This window comes from Hypanus sabinus, chromosome 10, assembly GCF_030144855.1.
Source record: "Hypanus sabinus isolate sHypSab1 chromosome 10, sHypSab1.hap1, whole genome shotgun sequence".
NCBI classification, from domain to species: domain Eukaryota; kingdom Metazoa; phylum Chordata; class Chondrichthyes; order Myliobatiformes; family Dasyatidae; genus Hypanus; species Hypanus sabinus.
The window spans coordinates 26,409,618-26,432,576 of NC_082715.1; the positions used below are offsets into that span (position 1 = coordinate 26,409,618).

At 40.5% G+C, this 22,959-nt stretch overlaps 1 protein-coding gene across 2 annotated transcripts in view; it reads left to right on the plus strand.

Moving 5' to 3' along the window:
• lama2 (laminin, alpha 2) overlaps nucleotides 1–22,959 on the plus strand; it is a 364,685-nt gene that overhangs the window by 143,052 nt on the left and 198,674 nt on the right. For both annotated transcript variants that reach the window (XM_059981534.1, XM_059981533.1), the window contains exons 13-14: nucleotides 17,761–17,853; nucleotides 22,356–22,567. In XM_059981534.1, the coding sequence (XP_059837517.1) occupies nucleotides 17,761–17,853; nucleotides 22,356–22,567 (305 nt within the window). The remainder of the gene's footprint in view (nucleotides 1–17,760; nucleotides 17,854–22,355; nucleotides 22,568–22,959) is intronic.

The following is a 22,959-nucleotide window of genomic DNA, read 5'->3' on the forward strand; positions in this document are numbered from 1 at the left end:
GCAAGGCATTGGACAAAGTCCCATATGGGAAGTTGGTCGGGAAAATTCAGTCACTTGCCATTCAAGATGATTTAGTAAATTGGATTAGACATTGGTGTGGTGGAAGAAGCTAGACAGTGGTTGTAGATGGTTGTCTCTCAGACTGGAGATCTGTGACTAGTGGTGTGCCAGCGGGGTTGGTGCTGGGTCCGTGGTTCTTTTTCATCGGTGTCATGACGTGGTGAACTGGATCAGCAAATTTCCAGATGACACCAAGATTGAGGGGTGCAATGGACAGCTGCATCTTGACCAGCTGGAAAAATGTCAGATGGAATCACACCTTAAGCGTGTTTCTGGGACTCCAGCTTGGAGATTGTTTGAGTGATCCAGCACTTTGCTGTCTCCAAGAAGATTCCAGGAAGTGACCACTCACTCGGATGGCCTCGAAGGAAGAAACTTTGAAACAGGGCATGAGCCAATGTTTCACTCCATATTGCCAGTTAAAGCGTCCATTAGTCACTGACTAAAGTGTCAAGGAAGATTGAGACACCGAGGCGAATGTGGAAGGTGAGCGAGAGTTCAGTGCCGACTGCCTTCCTTGTGATCACTGCTGGAGAAGGCCTGTGTGTGGCCTATGTGGCTCACTGTGGCAGGTGGGTAGGCCTCTCTGCCTCGTGTGGTGTCCCTCTCTTTTGATAATAATCGTTGATATTGGAGGTTCTAGGTTTATGGATTGGACTACTGCATTTTTGGACTATGGACTTTTTCAGGCTTATGGGTTTTTATATTCTGTGTTTTTTATGGCCCGTTCCGTTTCCATTTTGTTGTGTGAGGGGAGGGTGTGGGTGGGGGAAGGTGTTGTTGTTCTGTTTGTTTTTTTTATCTGAGGGAGGGGATTTTATTTGGGAAGGCCAATGTTCCTGTTTAGTTTTGTGCAGGGGAGGGGGATTTTGGGGTTGATGGTCCAGATGTCATTCTTTTTTGTTCTGAATGACATTCATGTTTTTTCTTTGTTTCGTGGCTATCTGGAGAAGTCAAATTTCAGGGTTGTGTATGGTTACACGCTTTGATAATGAATCTTCAAACCTTTGAATTTAATACAAACAAGTGTGAGGTTTTGCCCGTTGGGAGGACCAACCAGGGTAGGTCTTACAGAGAGAGTGGTAGGACTCTGCAGAGTGCTGTCTAACAGAGGATCTGGGAATACAGATGCATAATTCCTTGAAAGTGGCATCACAGGTAGATAGTGATGTAAAGAAAACTTCTGGTGCATTGTTCTTCATAAATCAATGTACTAAGTACAGGAGTTTGGATGTTTGGCTGAAGATGTATAAGATGTTGGTGAGGCCTTATTTGGATCGTGTCCCGTTTTGGTCACCTACCTGCAAGAATAATGCAAATATGTTTGAAAGAGTGCAGAGCGGTTTTACAAGGATGATGCTGGAACTTGAGGACCTGAATTATAGGGTAAGGTTGAATAGGTTAGGACTTTGTTCCCTAGAATGTAGAAGATTGATGGGAGATTTGTTAAAGGTATACAGAATTATGAGGGGTACAGATTGATGAAATGCAAACAGACTTTTCCCACTGAGGCTGGGTAGGACTTCAACTAGAGGGCATGGGTTAAGAGTGAAAGGTTAAATATTTAAGGGAAACATGAGGGAGGTGGTGAGAGTGTGGAACGAGCTGCCAGTGCAAGCGATGAATGTGGATTTGTTTTCAACATTTAAGAGAAATTTGGATAGCTTTGTTAATGGGAAGGGTGTGGAGGAATATGGTCCAGGCACAGGTCAATGAGTCTAGGCAGATTAATGGTTCAGTGTGGACTAGATGGGCTGAAGGGCCTGTTTTTTGTGCCAATACGATAACAATGTGATTCCCTGACTCTAAGTTTTCTAAGAGTTTTGAATGTTTAAGTTCTAGAGAATAGGGGCCTAACTGGCTGAACCTTTTCTTGTATGGTAGACATGTTTCCCATATTCTAAGTCTGATCTGTTGCTGTAGTTTCCTTCAGGAAAGGCTTTCCCTGGCAAAACTAATTGCTTGTCCAGTCCATTGATCTAAATCTGGTCCATCAGGAGATTAATGCTTCAGCCTGATTTATCTCTTTGCAGTTCTCCATTGCAATCTAATAGAGATGAAATTAAAAAGGATGATATAATTAGCATTGTGAAAACATAAACTGCAGAAGGAAAAATGGAGGTGACTTATATAAACCGCATTCAGTGTAATATTACTTCACCCTTACAGGTATGATTAATCCCAAGAAATTTCTTTTTATACCTGTGGGTGTTACTGGCATGGAAGTATGTGATAAGTGCAAAATACTTTTGTTTACATTTTATTAATGAAAAAAATGTTCATTTAAAAAAATCTTCAGGTTCATATTTCCAACCATGATATTTTACATGCGAGAAATGCCTTCATGACATTTTCTGTACTTTGTATAAAACCCATCCTAGAAACATATAGCAAGAAGTCAATAATAAATCAATGATATTGATTTCAATGCATAAAATACAGGGCTGGGAATTGATTAAGTGAATAAAACCAATATATACATAAGATTTTGTTTTTGGTTAACTAAGCCAATACAATGTCACATTATATAATATAGTTTACAGGTCATTTGATCTTCCAAATTGTATTATTACTTTAAATGAATTTTTTCCTGAAAAATAGATTATTTTGGAATATTCTTATTTTCACATGGCTCTGTTAAAAGCATTGGACATGATGGCTCATTAAGGAACACAAAAAAATAACGTGAAGGTAATACCTGGGGATATTAATGATGTTGTGCAAGACATTTGTAAAAAAAAGGAAAAGGATTTTTATTTGGTATTTTATTGTCACATAAACCAATATTTGTATTTATGAAATAGTTTAAAATTGGCTTTGAGAGAAAGCTAATCCATAGAGAATGAGCAATTATTTGTATATACTGTCTCTTGGATGAGTGGTGACTTATTATCAGTAATAACCCATTACAATGAAAAATAATCTATCTTTCAATGCATGCACACTCCAGTTGTTTCACCTAAACCTGGAACATTAGCTATCATCCTTAGATTGACGAGAATGACAGCAGTCCATGATGTGCCTGCATGGATAGCTGCAGACATTTTCTTTTCACTGACAAATATATTCTGTGCATTTCTCTTGAAAAGTTCTTTTTTAAAAACTTCTTAGAAGTTTATTTCCCAGTGTACTACTTGACCAACAATATCTTCACAGAAATCAGAAAGTGATTACCGAACTTATATTTTTAAAGATAATTTTTAAAAGACAATTTGTTTAGATGCACTGTCTTCAATACTTTCTGCACAGATGAAGCATTGGCAATAACCATCTGTTAGTTCCAAATGTTTAAATACATTTATACAGGGGCCGCTGAAATATCCTGAAAGGGAGATTTGAGAGATAGAAGCATAGGTCACGTGTATCAGTGTCACAGTGGAATAAAGGGAATTACAGAGACATGAGAGAGGAGCTTTCTCAGGTGGATTGGACGAGGGCACTGGCTGGGGGTGACAGCAGAGCAGAGGTGGCTGAAGTTTCTGGGAGTAGTTCACATGGCAAAGGATAGATATTTCCCACAGAGGAAGAAGTTCTCAAATGGGAGGTGTAGGCAACTGTCGTTGACAAGGGAAGTTAAGGACTGCATAAAAGCCAAGGAAAGGGCATATAAGGGAGCAAAAGTGAGCGGGAAGTTAGGTGACTGGGAAGCTTTTAAAATCCAACAAAAGCCAGCTAAAAAAGCTGTAAGAAGGGAAAAGACTGGCCAATAATATAAAGCAGGATACTAAAAGTTTTTTCAGTTATATAAAGAATAAAGGGTGTTGAGAATTGATATTTGACCACTGGAAAATTATGCTGATGAGGGACAAAAGAATTGGTGATGAACTTGATGGGTATTTTGCATCAGTCTTCACTGTGGAAGACATTAGCAGTGTGCCAGAGGACTTTGAGTGTCAGGGGGCAGGAGTGAGTGCCATTGCTATTGCAAAGGAAAAAGTGCCAGGCAAAGTGAAAGGTCTTAAGGTGGATAAGTCACCTGGACCGGATGGACTACATCCCAGAGTCCTGAGAGAGGTTGCTGAAGAGCTAATGGCTGCATTGGTGATGATCATTTGAATCACTTGATTACAACATGGTCCCGGAGGATGGGAAAATTGCAAATGTCACTCCATCTTTTAAGAAGGGAGGAGGCCAAAAGAAAGGAAATTGTAGGTCTCTCAGCCTAACCTAGTGGTTGGGAAAGTGTTGGAGTTTATTACTAAGGATGATTGGATAGGTATATGGACAGGAAAGGAATGGAGGGTTATGGGCTGAGTGCAGGTCGGTGGGACTAGGTGAGAGTAAGCGTTCAGCATGGACTAGAAGGGCCGAAATGGCCTGTTTCCGTGCTGTAATTGTTATATGGTTTTATGAGGATCCAGGATACTTGGAGAGTAATGACAAAATAAGTTAAAGTCAGCATGGTTTCTGTGAAGGGAAATCTTCCTGACAAATTTGTTGGAGTTCTTTGAGGAAGTAACAAGCAGGATGGACAAAGGAGAGGCAGTGGATGTCATTTACTTGGATTTTCAGAAGGCATTTGATAAGGTGCCACACATGAAGTTGCTTATCAAGATAAAATCCTATGGAAAGATACTGACATGGATAAAGGAATGGCTGACTGGCAGGAGGCAGTGAGTGGGAATAAAGAGGGATGTTACTGGTTGACTGCCAGTGACCAGTGGTGTTCCTCAGGAGTCAGTATTGAGACTACTACTTTTCATATTGTTTGTCAGTGATTTAGATAATGGAATTGATGGCTTTGTGGCAAAATTTACAGATTTTATGAAGGTAGGTAGAGGGGAGGTGGTGCTGAGGAAACAATATGATTGCAGCAGGACTTGGATAAATTGGAAGAATGGGCAAAAGGGCAGATGGAATACGGTGTTGGGAAATGTATGATAATGCATTTTGGTCAAAGGAACAATAGTGCAGACTATTATCAAACGGGGAGCAAATTCAAACACCCGAGATGCAGAGAGGCTTAGGAGTCCTTGTGCAGAAGTCCCAGCAGGTGAATTTGCAGGTTGAGTCTGTGGTAAAGAAGACACATGCAGTGTTGGCATTTATTTCAAGGGGAATGGAATGTAAAAGGAGAGAATGCTGAGCGTTTAAGACACTAGTGAGGCTGCATTTGGGATTATTGCCCTATATCTCAGAAAGGATGTGTTGTCAATGGAGAGAGCCCAGAGGAGGTTCACAAGGATGATGAGGTTAACAAATGAGGAGCTTTTTTTTTGGGCCTGTGCTCACTGAAATTTAGAAAAATGCGTGGGGATCTCATTGAAACCTGCTGAATGTTGAAAGGACTAGTTCAGGTGGATGTGGGGAGGATGTTTCCTATAATGGGTGTGTTCAGAACTAGAGGGCACAGCCTTCAAATTGAGGGGGGGAACCTTTTAGAACAGAAGTAAGGAGGAATTTTTTTTAGCCAGAGAGCAGTGAATCTGTGGAATGCTCTGCCACAGACTGTGGTGGAGGCCACGTCCATGGGTATAGTTTCCTGATCAGTCAGAGCATCAAAGGATATAGTGAGAAGGCAGGTGTATGGGATTGAGTCGGATCTGGGATCAGCCAAGATGGAATGGTGGAGCTGACTTGATGGGCTGAATGGCCTAATTCTGTTCCTATGTCTTATGTTCTTAAGGATGGCTACATTTGGTATCATTCCTTAGAAAAGAATTCAAAGTTCAAATTAAAATTTATTATCAGAGTGCATACATGTCACCACATACAACCCTGAGATTCTTTTTCTGTGGGCATACTTTAGTAAGTACATATTTACATTTCTCATCAATCCCAATCATTCTTGAGAGTTGGAATTTCTTTTCCCATATTGCCTTCTTATTGCCCCCTTTTGCTTAGATTGGATTAATTTCAAGTTCAAGTTTATAGTTATTCAACCAAATACATGTATAACGCCAAACAAAACAGTTTTCCTTCAGACCGACGTGCACAACACAGGACATATAGTTCTCACACAACACAAAGTAATATTACCTTAAATAAGTTAAAAAATAATAGGATGCATTTATGATGCAAGTTAAAAAATAAGCAGTATAATGCTACTGGTGCTTCATACTTGATAAGCCCTGGGTGTTGGCAGGGGGTTCGGTAGTCTGAACAGTATTCTATTAACATTTAATCTCAGAAACTTCATTAAAAAATCCTACACATCAGTGGCTGTAGGCTGTTAGCATTGAAGTACCTGAGATTATTTTGATGGGAAGACTATATGGATAAGGGTTTCATTTATCTTAATAATCTTTTTTGAGGTGACTTTCATACATTTAATGGAGATTTTATAAGAATCCTGCAGACAACTCCTGGGATCACCCTGAGTGACAACATTTTTCCATGCAATAACTGTTGAGTGATGGGAGAACTGTGACAAGATTCTAGGATGCCTTGTGCCATCGGTAGAGTTGGATTGATGCTTGCAGTAGGAGCAATTAAGTTTTGTACCTGGATTTGAAATGGATGGAGTGTTGGAAAATTTAAAAAAAAGCATATTTTCATGCCAAGATCAAACTACTTTTGATTTGGAAGCATCATATTATTCTTCCTCATTTCTGGTTAATCTTTATTAGATTTTTGATGAATTGCTGTTCTTTTCATCAAGCCTTGCTCGCTCATCGGTTAAAGGGGCCTTTCGAGTTGTGCCTCATACCTCATTTATGCATGAGTGTTCAGGAAGTCTTGGTTAGTGTATGACAAAAGATACCTCGAAACCTATTTGGGGATCTAAAGACTGTCTTTAATATGCTGATGGCTTCTTGATCTTCTCTCTGATGGTCATTTGTTTTTTGTTAATTCATCGGATACGGGCTTCACTGAGAGATTACTTTGTGTCCTTTCACCTCGAGATAGTGGTTGCTTTATGTATGTGTGCGGAAGTACCTTTAAGAATCAGGTCTACCATTTTGTCAAGCCTCTTGCTCTACTCAAGTTGTAATTTTACAGAGCGTTGGTGAGACCATGAAGTGATGTATATATATATATAGTCTTAGTCTCCTTATCTAAGAAAGGATGTACAATACTTACAATCAGAATAAGTGCAGTGAAAGTTTCCTGGGATGGCAACACTATTGTATTCTCTAGAATTTGGAGGTCTGTTAATGTATACAGCATTCTGGCAGAGCTTGACAGGCTGTAAGCAATGAAGATGTTACCCCTGACTGGGAGCGAGTGATGGGTGCTCAAAATAAAGAATTGTGGCGACCCACTTCCCAGCGCACTCGAACCGGCTCACAAAGCTGCGCGCGCCGGCATTGAGGCAGGTCCCAAAGAGGGCACCAAACCTGCTTCACCAGCAAGGGGAAAAGCCCGCGCGCGGGACGGGACTGTGAATACGTGCCCCCTACAGCATACCCGCCCGGGGAGGGCGGGATCAGGAAGGCTTTAGTTTGAATAAACCTCTTTTGTAACTGCAGCTCACCAACTCCGTGTCGTTATTGCAGCGCTGCGTGTAGCACACCGCTACAGTATTGCAATTTCAGGATACAGGTTTCTTGAAGCATCGCTGGGTTGACACTTGTTTCAAGATGGGTGTCTAGTTAAATATAGGGAGTTACATAAACATCTGGTGTTAGTAATGAGAGTTACAAAGTCCTGTTAGAAGGGAAAAACAGGATAAAACACAGGAAATTAAGAGAAAGAAAAAAATTCACCATGCCACGTTATCAGCTTTCTGTTTGAATGGTGTTTAGCAATCCTTGAGATTTCAGAAACATTCAAACGCTAATGGCTACCTTATAAATTTTAAATCAGAGCAATTTCAGTGTTTCCTTTGTAGGGTGCTGGGAATGTTTACGGTTTATCTTCTTATCATTAGAAAAATGTTTATATTATGTAATTCACTAACCATTTTATTAACAAAAATAATAAAACAGGTATTAGTAGGATAAGCAGCAATTTACATCCTGTTTATGAAAGTTTACAAACCTTGTAAAAACAATTTTGTTTAGATTTTCCTGTACTTAATTTTTCTTGTAAGACCATAAAACGTAAGAGCAGAATTAAACCATTCAGCCCATCGAGTCTGCTCTGCCATTCCATCATGTTGGATTTAGTATCCTTCTCAACCCCATTCTCCTGCCTTCTCCACATAACTTTTGATGCCACAACTTATCTTTGTGTGTGCAGTTTTTCACTGATTTTATTGTGTTTCTTTGTACTTACAGGGGAGGATGTGGTGACATACAGTACATATATGTACTTTGATATTAAATTTACTCTGAACTTTGAATCAAGAACCTATCAACTTCTGCTTTAATTGTACATTGGGACAAAGTTGAAAAGGGTGTTAAATGCAGGACTAAAACTGTTTTATCTGAATGCACAAAGTATATGGAATGAAGTAGATGAATTTGTAGCCTGTAGTGTATTGTGTAGAGTGCATAACTCTCTGCAGTTTCTTTTCTTCCTGTGCATTCGAATTGTTTTGGCAGACCAGTCAGAATCAATGCAGTTCTGGTCATCTACATGCAGGAAAGATGTCAATAAGATTGAAAGAGTACAGAGAAAATTTATAAGGCTGTTTCTGGGACTGGAGCATCTGAGTTATTGGGTAAGGCTGAATAGGTCAGGATTTTATCCCCTGGAGTTAGTAGAATGGGAGGGCATTTGATCGAGGTCTATAAAGTTATGAGGGATATTGATTGGATAGAAGCAAGCAGGCTTTTACCACCTAGGCTGGATAAGGGGGTGGAAGTTGAAAGGTTTAACGGGAACATCTTCACTCAAAGGGTGGTGTGAGTGTGGAACGAGCTGCCAGCAGAAATGGTGGATTTGGATTCAATTGCAACATTTAGGAGAAGTTTGGATAAGTACATGACAACAGGGGCATGGAGGGCTATGCTCCAGTGTAGGCTGATGGAACTAAGCAGAATAACAGGTTTGGCATAGACTAGATGGACTGAAGGACTTTTTTTCTGACTCTGAGGATACATTCAACATCTGTTCATCTTTTGAAGTTTACTTGCTTCGGTGACATGACGAACTTCCTTAAACTTTTACAGTTCAGAGTGACCAGTTAATCGACCGACCTGTACTTTCTTTGGGATATGGGCGGGAACTGGAGCACGCAGAATAATCCCGGGTAGTTTCAGGGAGAATGTACGACAATTGTAAAGTCAGCACTGAAGTCTGGGATTGAACCATGGTTGCTGGAGACATGAGGCAGCAAGTCTGTTATCTGCCCCACTGTGTTACTATGCTGCCTGAAGCTGGAAAGTGTTTGCTCTCTGTGGGTGGTCCTATCCCCCTCTTCTGTACTACAGTTGTCATTCCAGCCCGGAAAAAAACATACTTAATCATTTTGCCCTTGAAATAAATTTGCTCATTCAGCCTTAATTTTTGTTCTCCGCAGGTTTTGAATAGGTTATCATCTCAGATCTGTACTACAAGATTTCACTGGACCATTGCAGTTCTAAATTATCAACATTGTTATTTGCAAAATGACAAGGAATGTTTTCTCAGACGATAATCAAGAATTTTATGAACACTCTAATAATAGTTGTTGAGTTGCAGATTTGACTGAACGTACCTAATAATTTCATCATGAAGAACTGACAGAAGAAAATGATTTAATTTGGCCTGCGTACTGAGCAGTAAAATACGAGAATAAATTAGCAATCCTCAAATTTGAAATTAGAGATGTGACAACTCCCACCCCCTGCTGCTGTGACTCATGCTGTCTGCAGTAGAGGTGGAAACAGAGTCAGTCAGACCTTTCAAAGGGGAACTGAATAGGTACTTGAGGAAGAATAATTTGCAAGGCAATGGAAAAAGTGCAATAGACCTGATAACTCCTTAAAGCGTTGTCTCCATTATCGTATTTCTTTAACTAGGTTTATATCCACAGTGCTACAATCAATTCACCCCATTTCAAGTAACAGACATATATCATGGCTTTCACCAGGGTGCGTTGTCTTCTCCCTCTGTCTCTTTCCCTGCCTCTCTATGGCTGCTCTGTGAGGAGGTTTAAAGGGGTCATTTTCAAGTTGGAAGGTTATAAGTGTGAGTTGCGGCTGGGTCGCATACTGAAACACTAGCTTTTCACCATCTTTATCAGTGATGTGGATGAGGAGCTGGAGTATTGTCTATCTGTGTTTGCCGATGATGCAAAGCTAAGAGGCTGTGTGAACTGCAGAAGAGAGACAATGGATATATGCTGCCTGGAAGAACTGACAGTGTTACAGAAAATGGAATGCAATGTGGGAGAAAGAAAAGGGAAGTTATCCATTTTGTTAAGGACGAGAAGATAAGAGTATTTTTAAATAAAGACTTTAAAATATTTGTGTTCAGAGGGACTAGAGTACATGGATAACTGGAAGCTAACATATGAGATCAGCAAGCATTGCAGAAGGTAAATGGTATGTTGCTCTTTATAGCAAGAGGACTTGGATGTGAGTGTAAAGGTCTTTACTCGTAATGTCAGAATAAGGGGTTGGCCATTCTGGATAGATGAGGAGACTGTTCTTCACCCAGAGTGCAGTGAACCTGTGAAATCCTTTGCCCGAGAGGGCCATGGAGACTCTGTCAACAAGCAGAAGACAGGGATTGATAGAGTTTTGGATATGAAGGGAATTGAGGGAGATGGCGTAAGTATAAGAAAGTTAAGCTGTGCTAAGCACTCAGCCATGTTGCAATTGCATAGTGGTATAGGTGCAATGGCCGAGCAGAGTCCCTTCCTCCTTCTTACACTGTGTGTCTACGGACGAAATTTTATGCTTCATCCTTCAAAAACTGTTCATCTCAACATACCTATCACATCCTGAGCCCCACTGCAGGCTAGTTTAATAATCACAAAGCCAACTAAACTATACCTTAAGCCTACATAACGTCCATTTTCATCACATTCATGTACCTATCTGAACATCTTTTAAAAGTCTCTATTAGATCTGCCTCTACCACCACCACAGGCAGAGAGTTCCAGGCACCCACCACTCTGTGTAAAAGTAAAAACTTGCTTCTCACGTCTTCTTTACAATTATCCCCTCTCACCTTAAACACATTCTATCTGACATTTCAACCCCGGAAAATCATACTCTTTCTCTACTCCATCTATGCCTGTCTTAATCTTTCAAACCTCTATCAAATCTCCCCTCAGCTTCTGCCACTCCAGAAAAAAACAACCCCAAATTTGCCCAGCCTCTCATGATAGCACATGCCCTCTAACCCAGGCATCATTCTCGTAATCCTCTTCTGCACCCTCTGCAAAGCCTCGATATCCTTCCTATAATGGGGTGACCATAATTGTATGCAATACTCCAGATGTGCCTATCTAGAGTTTTATAAAGCTGCAACACAACTTTCTGAATTTTGAACTCAGTGCCTCAACTAATAACGTAAGCATGCCATATGCCTTCTTAACCACTCTCTCAACCTGCATAACAATTTTCAGGGAGCTATGAACTTGGACTCCAAGATTCCATTCCTCATCAACACTGTAAAGGGTCTTGCTCTTTATATTTATCCTACCAAGGAGCAACACTTCACATTTGTCCAGGTTAAACTCCATCAGCTATTTCTCCACCCATATCTGCAAATGATCTATTGTATTATTGTATTATTTTCTAGTCATCTATGCTATCCACAACACCACCAATCTTTGTATCATCTACAAGTTTACTAACCCAACCATGTACAGTTTTATCTAGGTCATTTATAAACATTACAAATAGCAGAGATCCCAGTACAAATCCTGCAGAACACCACTAATCACAGACCTCCAGCTACAATAAGTTCCTTCGACCACCACTGTCTTCTATGTTCTCAATCCAGATGGCCAATTCACCATTGATCCCAAACATCTTAATCTGGATGAGTCTCCCATGAGGAATCTTGTCAAACGCCTCACTGAAATTCATGTAGGCAACACCTACACATCTACCTTCATCATCTCGTTGAAAATCTCAATCAAGTTACTAAGATAGGACTTGCCCAGCATAAAGCCAAATTAGGCCATAGTTTTCCAGTAACTTCCCTACCACTGACTTGAGTCTCACCGGTCTATAGTTAACAGGATTATCCTTGGTTCCTCTCTTAAATAATGAGGCCTCAACATCATATCCTTGTTTTTATACTCCAGTCCTCCTGACATCGCATTTGCCTTCCTCTGACTCAACCTGCAAATTAATCTTTAGGAAATTCTGCACAAGGACTTCCAAGTCACTTTGTGCCTCAGGTTTTTGTATTTTCTCTTCATTTAGAAAATAGTCAACCCTCTTAGTTCCTTTACCAAAGAGCATGACCATACATTTCACAATACTGTATTCCATCTGCCATTTCTTTCCCTGTTCTCCTAATCTGTCTGTCCTTCTGTAGACTCTCTACTTCCTCAAAACTAAGTGCCCCTCCATCTATCTTCATATCACCTACAAACTTTGCAACAAAGCCATCAATTCCAACATCCAAATCTTGACATATAATGTAAAAAGAATTGGTCCCAACACAGACCCTTTTGGAACACCACTAGTCACTGGCAGCCAACCAGAAATGGCTGCCTTTATTCCCACTCTTTGCCTCCTGCCAATCACCCACTGTGTTATCCATGCTACAATCTTTAATACTATGGGCTCATAGTGTTACCTCAAGTGTGGTGCCTTGTCAAAGGCTTAATGAAAATCCAACTACACAACGCCAACTGATTCTCCTTTGTCTATCCAGCTTGTTATTTCTTCAAAGAATTCCAACAGATTTGTCAGGCAAGATTTTCCCTTGTGGAAACTATACTGATTACAGCCTATCATGTGCCTCCAAGTACTCTGGGATCTTATCGATAATAATGAACTCCAACATCTTCCCAACCATTGAGGTCAGACTAACTGGCCTATAGTTTCCTTTCTTCTGCTTCTCTCCCTCCTTGAAGAGTGGAGTAACATTTTGCAATTTTCTAGTCTTCTGGAACCATTCCAGAATCTAATGATTCTTGAAAGATTATTACCAATGTCTCCATACCTCTTTAGCTACCTCTTTCAGAACCCTGGGGTGTGCACCATCTGGTCCAGTTGACCTATCTATCTTCAGACCTTTCAGTTTCCCAGGAGCCTTCTCTCCAGTAACGATAATTTCACACACTTCATGACCCCTAACACCTGGAACTTCCACCATACTGCTTGTGTCTTCTACAGTGAAGACTGATGCAAAATACTTATTCAGTTCATCTGCCATTTCCTTGTCTCCCATTACTACCTCTCCAGCATAATTTTTCAGCAGTCCAATATCCATTCCTGCCTCTCTTTTACACTTTATGTATCTGAAGAAACTTTTGGTATCTTCTTTAATGTTACTGAGTGCATTACTTTCTTAATGATTTTTCAGTTTCCTTCTGTTAATTTTTTAAAAGCTTCCCAAACCTCTAACTTCCCACTAATTTTAGCTCTATTATATGCCCTCTCATTGGCGTTTATGTTGGCTTTGACTTCTCTTGTTAGCCATGGCTGTGTCATCTTCACTTTGGAATACTTTTTTTCTCTTTGGGATGTACATATCCTGTGCCTTCCAAGTTGCTTCCAGAAATTCCAGCCATTGTTGCTCTGCTGTCATCCCTGCCAGTGTTATTTTTCCAACTCCTCTTTCATTCCTCTGTAATTCCCTTTACTCCACTGTAATACTGATACATCTCACTTTAGCTTCTCCTTCTCAAATTTCTCGGTGAACTTGATCATATTATGATCACTTTCCCCTAAGGGTCTTTTTCCTTATGCTCTCTAATCAATTCACATTCATTTCTCAACACCCAATCCAGAATAACTGATCCTCTAGTGGGCTCAACTCTGATCTGCTCTAACAAGCCATCTGATAGACACTCTAAAAGCTCCCCTCTCCTGTAATCTAGCACCAACCTGATTTCTCTAATCTATCTACATATTGAAGTCCCCCGTGACTATTGTAATATTCCCCTTTTGGCATGCATTTTCTATCCCCCGTTGTAACTTGTAGGCAACATCCTTACTACAGTTTGGGGGTCTGTATACAACTCCCTTGCTATTCCTGAGTACTGTCCACATTGATTCCACACCTTTCAACCCTCTGTCACCTCTTTCTAATTTGATTTCATTGATTCCATTTTTTACCAACAGAGTAATGCCGCCCCCTCTGCCTTCCTGCCTGTTCTTTCAATACAATGTGTATTCTTGGACAATAAGCTCCCAGCTATAATCTTCTTTCAGCCACGATTCAGTGATGCCGACAACATCGTACCTGCCAATCTGCAACCGTGCCACCAGTTCATCTTCCTTATTCTGTCTACTGTGCATATTCAAATATAACTCCCTCAGTCCTGCATTCATCTCTTTTGATTTTGTCTGCCTTTTACGTCACAACTCATCCTGTATTCTGCAATCAACAGCCCCTTCTCACTACACATTGTTCCTGTTTGTAAACAAGCTACTTAATCTTCAGCACTTATCAGCTGCCTTTCCTAAGATACTTCTTTCATTGAAATATCAGCAGCCCAGGATACCAGTCCCACCATGCTCAAGCTTTTGATTCCTGACTTTGTCTGATCTCTTACCAACATCTGTCTACATAACCTCTCCACTAACTGTTCTGGCACTCTGGTTCCCATCCTGGTGCAACTGCATTTTAAACCCTACTCTTCAATATTAACAACCCCCCCCCCTCCCCGGCTCATATTATTTACCCTCCAGTTCAGGTGCAAACCACCCCCTTTGTACAGGTCCCTGTTTCCCTGGAAGAGAGCCCAATGATCCAAAGATCTTAAGCCCTCCCTCTCCTACACCAACACCTTAGTAATGTATAAAATTGTATAATCTGTCTAGTTGTGGCCTCACTAGCAGATGGCATGATAATAATCCTGAGATCACAACCCGGACGGTCCTGCCCTTTAACTTACCACCTAACTTCCTGAACTCCCTATGCATAACCTTGTCATTCATTCTAGCCAGTTCATTGGTACCTACATGATCCATGACTTCTGTCTGTTCACCCTTTCACTTAGGTATGCTGAGGAATCGATCTGATAATATCCCAGACCCTGGAACCCGGGAAGCAACCTACTGTCCAGGAATCTCGTTTTTGCCCGCAGAACCTCCTCTAACTTGCAAAGCCCCTTTCACGACCGGATGCCTCTTCTCCCCTCTTCTGATTTGTAGAGCCAGACCCAGTGCTAAAGACTTGACCACTGTGACTTTCCTCTGTCATATCAATATCCCCAACAGTTTCCAAATTGATTTACCTGTTGTTGAGGAGTTGGCCATCAGGTTATTTTGCACTGGCTCCTTATCCCCATTTCCCTTCCTGACTGTCACCCAGTCACTTGTGTCCTGCATCTGCCTCCCGAATGATCCGGAGTTCATCCGGCTCCAGCTCCAGCTCCTTAATACGGATTGCTAGAAGCTGCAGCCGGATGCACTTCCCTCAGATGTATTTGTCAGGCTGGTCTCCCTGCCTTCCCACAAGAGGAGCATTTCACTATCCTGCCTGGCATCTCTACTGTCTTAGCAGAGCAGATATAAAGAAGGGAAGGAGAAAAAAACCTTAATCTTGAGCTTTTCTTTCCTTTGCTTTCTCTGACTGAAGCCTCAGAGAGCTGAGGCTGTGGCAAAGATGGCCGCTGCGCTTGTCCCTGCCTTCCTTTAATTTGCTCTTGCTAATCAATCCCAAATGCCGACTGGTCACTAGTAAACGCTTCCTTTTTCTGTCGCGACCCACTGCTGGCTTTTCTATTCGGCAGAGGACCTGTGTGAAATCCCCTCCTTCCAATGTCCAGATTGGTTGCTCTTTTTCGCTGTAATGCTAATGCGACGTACTCTTTAAGCACCTCACCCACATCCAGCGTGTCCAAGCTAATGTTCCTGCTTTATCCTTGAGTGGTTCCACCTCTTATCATACTCTTGCTCCTGAGATTAGTGTCGAATGCTTTGGGATTCTCTTTAACCCTACTTGACAAGGATTTTTTATGGTCCCTTCTGGCTTTCCTGGGACATTAAGCACTCATTCCTATCCCTCTCTCAACCAAGTGTTCATTTCCAACCAAGTTTCAGTAATGGTTTTCAGTCATAGTTCCATGTACTGATCCATGCTCAAAGTTCATCACCTTTACACATAATACTCCTAGCATTAAAATGCATGCACTCCAAATTATCTGTCCTATTATATCAATTTCTTTGCTCCTGCTTGTTTTTACCGGCCCTGGCATATACCTTCCTTTGCATGCCTCCATTTTCCAACCTTGTGCTCTGGTTCCCAACTCCCTGCACCAGATCCTCAGCCACTTACGCAACTGTGCTATCATCCTATTCCTGTCCTGATTAGAGTGTGGCAGTGGGAGTAATCTAGAGATGGCGTCCTTTGGAAGTCCTGCTCGTTAGTCTCTTTCCTAATTTCTTCCACTTTTTTGTGGTGACCTTTTAACTTACTCCAAGATCAAATTAACCATTCCCTTCCACATAGCCCTCCCTTTTTCTTTCATTCATATGCCTTTCTAATAGTCTCTTAAATGTCCCAAATGTATCTGCTTCTAATGTAAGACCATAAGACTTCAGAGCATAATTAAATTCATTTGGCCCATCAAGTCCACCCTGCTATTCCAAATTGGTTGATTTATTATCTCTCTCAACCTCATTGTTCTGCGTTCTTTCCTTATCCTTTGACAGCATACTGATTAACTTCCACGTTGAATATGCCCAAATGATTTGCCCTTCACAATTGTTTGTGTCAATGAGTTCCACAGACTTGCTACCCTCTTGCTCATGAAATTCTTCCTCATATCTGCACTGAAAGGACGTCAATGTGTTCCTAGGCTGTACCCCCAGTCTTAGACTCCTTCTGTATAGGAAGCATCCTCTCCACGTCTTCTCTATGTAGGCCTTCCAGTATTCAACAGATCTCAGAGTTCTCATTCTTCCAAACCTCAAGAACAGGCCAAGAGACATCAAAAGCTCCTTATACATTCATCCTTTTATTCTCAGGATCATTTGCACGAACCTCCTCTGGACCCTCTCCAATGCCAGCACATCCTTTCTTAGATAAGGAGGCCCAAAACTGATCATAGTGTTCCCAGTGTGGGGTGTGTATATATGTGTGTGTGTGTGTGTGAATTGGTACATTTGAGCTGGGGGTTGAAAGGTAGAGCTAGAGATTATTTCATTCTTTATTTCAGGTTTGAAGATTAGTTAATTTATTCTCATGTCTTCTAGCTCTGTAGTCATTTCCAAATTAAATCATTTCCTTTGTCAGCTTGACACCATGAAATGATTAGCTATAATCAGTCAAATCTTCAAACTGAACAGCCATTGTCAAAAAGACTGCTAGTAATCTTCACATTTCTTAGTATTGCCAAAAAGAATACTACCTACAATTTTGGAGGAAAAAAATGTTGATAATTCAGAAACTGTAATGGTCCAATGATATCTTGTTAATGGAAACTAAATTGTGGTGGTGTACAAGTTATAGTTTGAAATAGGAATCATAAGGCACATTAATGTGCACAGTTTAGTTCAAGACCTTTACTCTGCCTCATTTATTACAATATGATGAGTTATCATATTACATGATTTAGCAAAGTTATGATTTTACATTAAAATGCTTCAGTAGACAGGCATTTATATGAAAAATGACAGCAATTTAAAGGTTAATGTGGGTTTTGTGCTTGGATTTTGAAATGCCCTATGAGAACATCTCAAGTGCGCATTTTAATCAGTTTGAGCTGGAACTTTATGAAAATATATTATTTGTGTTTCTCTGCTGCAGCTGGCAGCGTACGGAGGGAAACTGATTTTCACCGTCTCTGACTCTGCCGCAGACGACCTGCTACGAAAGCAGAGATCTCAGGTCTTCTTAGAGGTTGGTATTGCCATTTCATTTTGTTCGAGTTTCTTGGATTAGAGGGCAGCACAATCCTTTCAAAATTACATGATGTTTGAAATCAGATTATTCATTCTTATTGAACATACCTGGCAGAGAAGCATGGAGATGATTTTCTGGCTTGAACCTACAATAGGTGAGGTGTTGGCAGAGTCCCCACCTGAAGGCATGAAATATTTTCATGCCTTCAAGTGGTCTTCTGTCCTCTCCTATCAGATTTCCCCTTCTCCAACCCTTTATCTCTTCCACCAATCAATTCCCAGCTCTTCACTTAATCCCTCCCCCTCTCCTGGTTTCAACTATCACCTGCCACCTTGTACTTCTTCCTCCCCTCCCTCCATCTTCTTATTCTTACCTACCCCCTGCCTTTCCAGTCCCAATGAAGGGTCTCAGCCTGAAGCATCAACTGTTTATTCCCATCCATAGATGCTGCCTGATGTGCTGAGCTCCTCCAGCACATTGTTTGTATTGCTCCAGATTTCCAGCATCTGCAGTACCTCTTGTGTCCAAGAAACATTTTCATGTTTTGGCCACATTTAACTTTCTTTTTAAGCCCAAGGGAGCCAATTGTTGATTGCAGATCATCAAAAAAGCAGCTGTGAATTGGGATGGGAGTAGAGAGGACTAGATCTGTCGATGTTTAGAAAAGCGTCTGAGGAATGCTGGGTGAGAAGTGATGGAAGTGATCAGCAGTGGCAAAGTTGAGGTCCTTGAAAGTGTCACGGTTTTGTTTTAAAATACGTTCTTTCCCTGCCTTCCCTGAGTGGCATGCTGCAGACCCATTAAAAACCTGCTGGTTTCATCGATTGTTGGAAAAATAGGATTAGCATACGTTTTCACACAAAATACAGGAGGAATTCATCAAGTCAGGCAGCATCTATGAAGGGGACCAAACAGTCAACATTTCAGGCCAAGACCCTTCATCAGTTCTCAGATCTTGGGTCTGGGCTTGAAACGTCAACTGTTACTCTTTTTCCATCAATGCTGAGTTCCTCCTGCATTTTGTGTGTTGCTCAAGATTAACATCACCGACAGAATTTCTTGTATTTAATATTTATGCTTACCTTGGTTCTTTCCCAACCTCTAGAAACTATAATGACCTGCTGACCCCTCCTTATTTGAGGGATATTTGTCAGTCAGGAATTACGCTGAACTACTTCAGAATCACACAGCAAGATTTTTTTTTACATGTACTGGAGGGAAAATAGAGTCTCATTAGAAATTTAACATCTCTGGCAATGCAGCACTCCTTGACTCCTGTACTAGGAGTTATATGTTTTAGTGTACCCATGAGTATTGCAAAAAAAATCATGATAGAATTCTACTTGTATATTTAAACTGTCTCAGCAGTTCCCCAATCCCAACCCCACTTCCAGCTTTAAGCAGCAGTACTGTGCTGTCATTAAAAGACTATCTGAAATCTTTCCCAGAGAGGCAAATCTGCATCTGCTGTGAAGCAGGTGGTTGGCATTTGAAGAGCCCTATGAAATATGTTGACTTTTATTGTGCATGAAACAAAGATTACTGAGAAGCAGAAGGGAATTTCAGTTAATACCACATTCTGGACATTTGGAAGCTTTGATTTGAAGTTAATTTGAAGATCAGGTACTAGCTTTCATCATTTTTTACACATGACTATATTTTCTACTCTTTATTAATATGAAAACACATTAATTTTACCACAGTTAGAGTTGGAAGGTTCATTAACCTTGAACATTGAACTAAGCTGATACTTTAGTGCAGTACTGAGGTGCATCAGTGTGGGAGATGCTGATACTTGTATGGGATCATAAAGTTATTTGGCCAAGCCATGCACCTTTCTGTGAAGACCATCAATGTTAATCTCTCAACAAGTACTATTGTTACAATATTTAGCGTATTTGTGTTTTTAGACCTTACAATCCCTCTTCACTTCAGAACAAATATATCAGATACCTCATAGCACACTTGAAGGCCTAGAATATTGAAAGTACTAAGTAGAAACCTTTTCTATCATTGTTTGAACTGTATGGTATCATTTTGCTTTAAAACTGATTATTAATCATATTGTATGAAAGAAATTTGAAAATGAAGTGTACAATAAGAAAGCCAGTCGATTTTATATACAAATACAAATTACTACAGATGCTGGAAATCTGAAATAATGCCATATTGGAAATATTTGGCATGTCAGAGAGCATATGTGAGGAGGGAAGCAGTGCTAACGTTTCAAATTAATAAATTACATTTTATGAACAGTGAAAACTTAAATGTATAAAGAAAATGGGATGTGAATCAAGTAACAGAAAGGGTATTATGGATTAGAAAGGAAGGGAGGGAAGATAAATTACAAAATGTAAAGGTGGTAACAAGGGAAAGAGAGTTGATAATGGAACAAATTCTGAAACAAGACAAGTTTAGATTTCACACACGAGGAAATCTGCAGATGCTGGAAATTCAAACAACACCACACACACAATGCTGGTGGAGCACAGCGGGCCAGGCAGCATCTATAGTGAGAAGCACTGTCGACGTTTCGGGCCGAGACCCTTCGTCAGGACACGAAGATTTAGATTTGTAAGTATGGACAAGTTGTTTTCCATAGACACCAAGTAACTTGGAAGAATGATATTAGAGTTAGGGGAACAGGAGTTATGATCAGAACAGAACAATAATAGAGAATTGATTGTAAAACTTAAATAAGTTGCTCACCCAGAATCCACAATAATGTCCTAGAACATCAGGCACCAGGCAGAGGCAAAAGCGAGATGGTGGAAACTGTCTGAGACTTCCTATGTCAGGTCTTCCTTCTCCCACAGATTAATAGAGACCTGACTTACTGTATGTGCAGGGGATGAGGTAAAACTGCCATCAAAGGGTAAAGGAGAGCGTTCTCAAATGGTTCAGGTCAAGAACGTGATTCTTCAGTTACATCGTATAATTAATGGTGTAATATATTGGATATTTTGTAAGTTAATTCACAATAAGAAATTTGATTACAGATAAATAAAGAAGTTTAAGCCAATGGCAGTAAGTGGTAGTAGTGCTTGCATGAAATTGGCTGGCAGGAAAGGCAAATAATGATGTTTGGTTGTTCTTTGAACTGCAGGAAAGCCCACAGCACTACAGTGTCTCCCAGTGGTCTGTGTCATACTGTATTTTTATATATATTTATGACTTGGACATTATAGAGGGGATAACTTCAAAGTTTGTAAATGGAAAGCTGCATAGAAATGTTAGGATCTATGAGGGGAATAAGAGCACATTTCTGAACGGCTTAAATAGACTAGTCAAGTTGCCAGAATTTTATAGAGAACTTATAGAGGAAAATGCATATTTTTGTATGAAAATTGAGGAGGCAAATGCATGAAAGAGCTGATTGCAAGTATTGAGTGATGGTGTGTGAGTTCCATGTTGATGTAGTGCTTTTCTAATCTTACAAACTGCCATGTTTGCAGCCATCATTTCACTTTGAACTGTATTCTTATCTCCAATGCAATCACTGGTGTTACTGTCTCATATTGAAGAAAGCTGCTCTCTCACCACCACAGTGAACCTTGAGCTGAATTTCTGATCTGTTAAACAACATACCACTGAGCCCGCCTATTTGCAGCTCCACTGCAGCCTTTGTCCATCCCTTCTTGACAACCTTTTAATTGTTTTGTCACTTCTATTCTAATGCTCTTTTTCGACATTCCTTTGTGGTTGAAGTTATCCTGCTTCCACTCCAGTTCTGAGGAGAGGAATATGCCAACGTGCATTGTTATAATGGAGATGCTGTGCTCTGTGCCCGCTAATATGATGAACTGATAAGTGAGGCTTTAGGCCTACTCTGGGCTGTTCCGGGGTTAGTATGTAAGGACTCCATCTTGGTTCAGAATGCTGTTGTTTGCATGATTTTTTTCTTGCGCATCGAGGGTTGGTCTTTTATTTTTATTCTCTTTTCTCTTTAGTTGTGTTCTTTTGGGTTTCTTGCCTTGTGGCTGCCAGTGACCAAGCAAATCTCAAGATTGTATAATTTATACATTCTTTGATAATAAGTGAATCTTGACAATTCTGCACCAGCCACCACGTGATTTTGATCTAAACACTTAGTCCAATAGCAAGGAGGCCCAAGGTAATTACAGACGAGGCACTACTGCACAGAGTAGTGTCCCATTACCATAATCCATAAGTGGCACTTCACTCAATCTCAAGTGCCTGTCTCCAGGGCCTCACAATGTTCTGGTCACCTTTCACTCCTGGCATTACTGTCCTGCTCCCCAAATTCCTCACACCGCCACGTTTGAACCTTTATGTCCCTGCCGCTACATATCCTGTAAATTCCTTATACCTCTAACACCTGGAGTAATTGTTTCACTGATATACGTCACTTAAAATGATCTACTTACTGCACTTCATCTTGCATTGGGCAATTCGTTTCATGCAAGGAACGAACTCAAGGCAACGTTATTTTTCTGCATGTTGAATCACAGTCTAACTCTGTCCTTTGTTCTCTTTAGGGAAACGGTATCCACATAAGCAGTCATGGTGACAGGATTGAATGGGATCCATTGAACAAGCACACAGAAATGATAGTTCTACAACCCGAGAACTTTATCATCCATACAACTGGGTCACCTGTGAATAGAAAGGACTTCATGACTGTTCTGGCAAATATTACCCGTCTTGCAATACAAGCCACCTATAATAGTGATCGCACTGCCATCTATAGGTAGAAATTATATTTTATTATTGCAGTCCATTTTTCTTTGCATTATTTCAAAATCTCAGTATTGTTTGCTAAGCTTAGGACACTTAACTGTGAGTTTTAATGGTAAATTTCACGCTGGTCTGGGAGATGAGAACAACAGTGAAAACAGAAAAATTATTCACTGACAACTATTAGCACTCTTTGTCAATGTATCAATAGCTCACGGAAAGGGCAAGGGGAATAGAAAGTAAATTGTGACAAGTTAATCAGATGTGTTATAATTTAAAAAAAAGCAGTTCCACACTCCTACCCCTTCTTAGGCAGTCCTCTTGGTGACTCGCTTCCATTCCTGTGTTCCAGGGTAGCTGATGAGGTCAATATAGAACCCACAGAGTCTGCCGCATAATTTCACC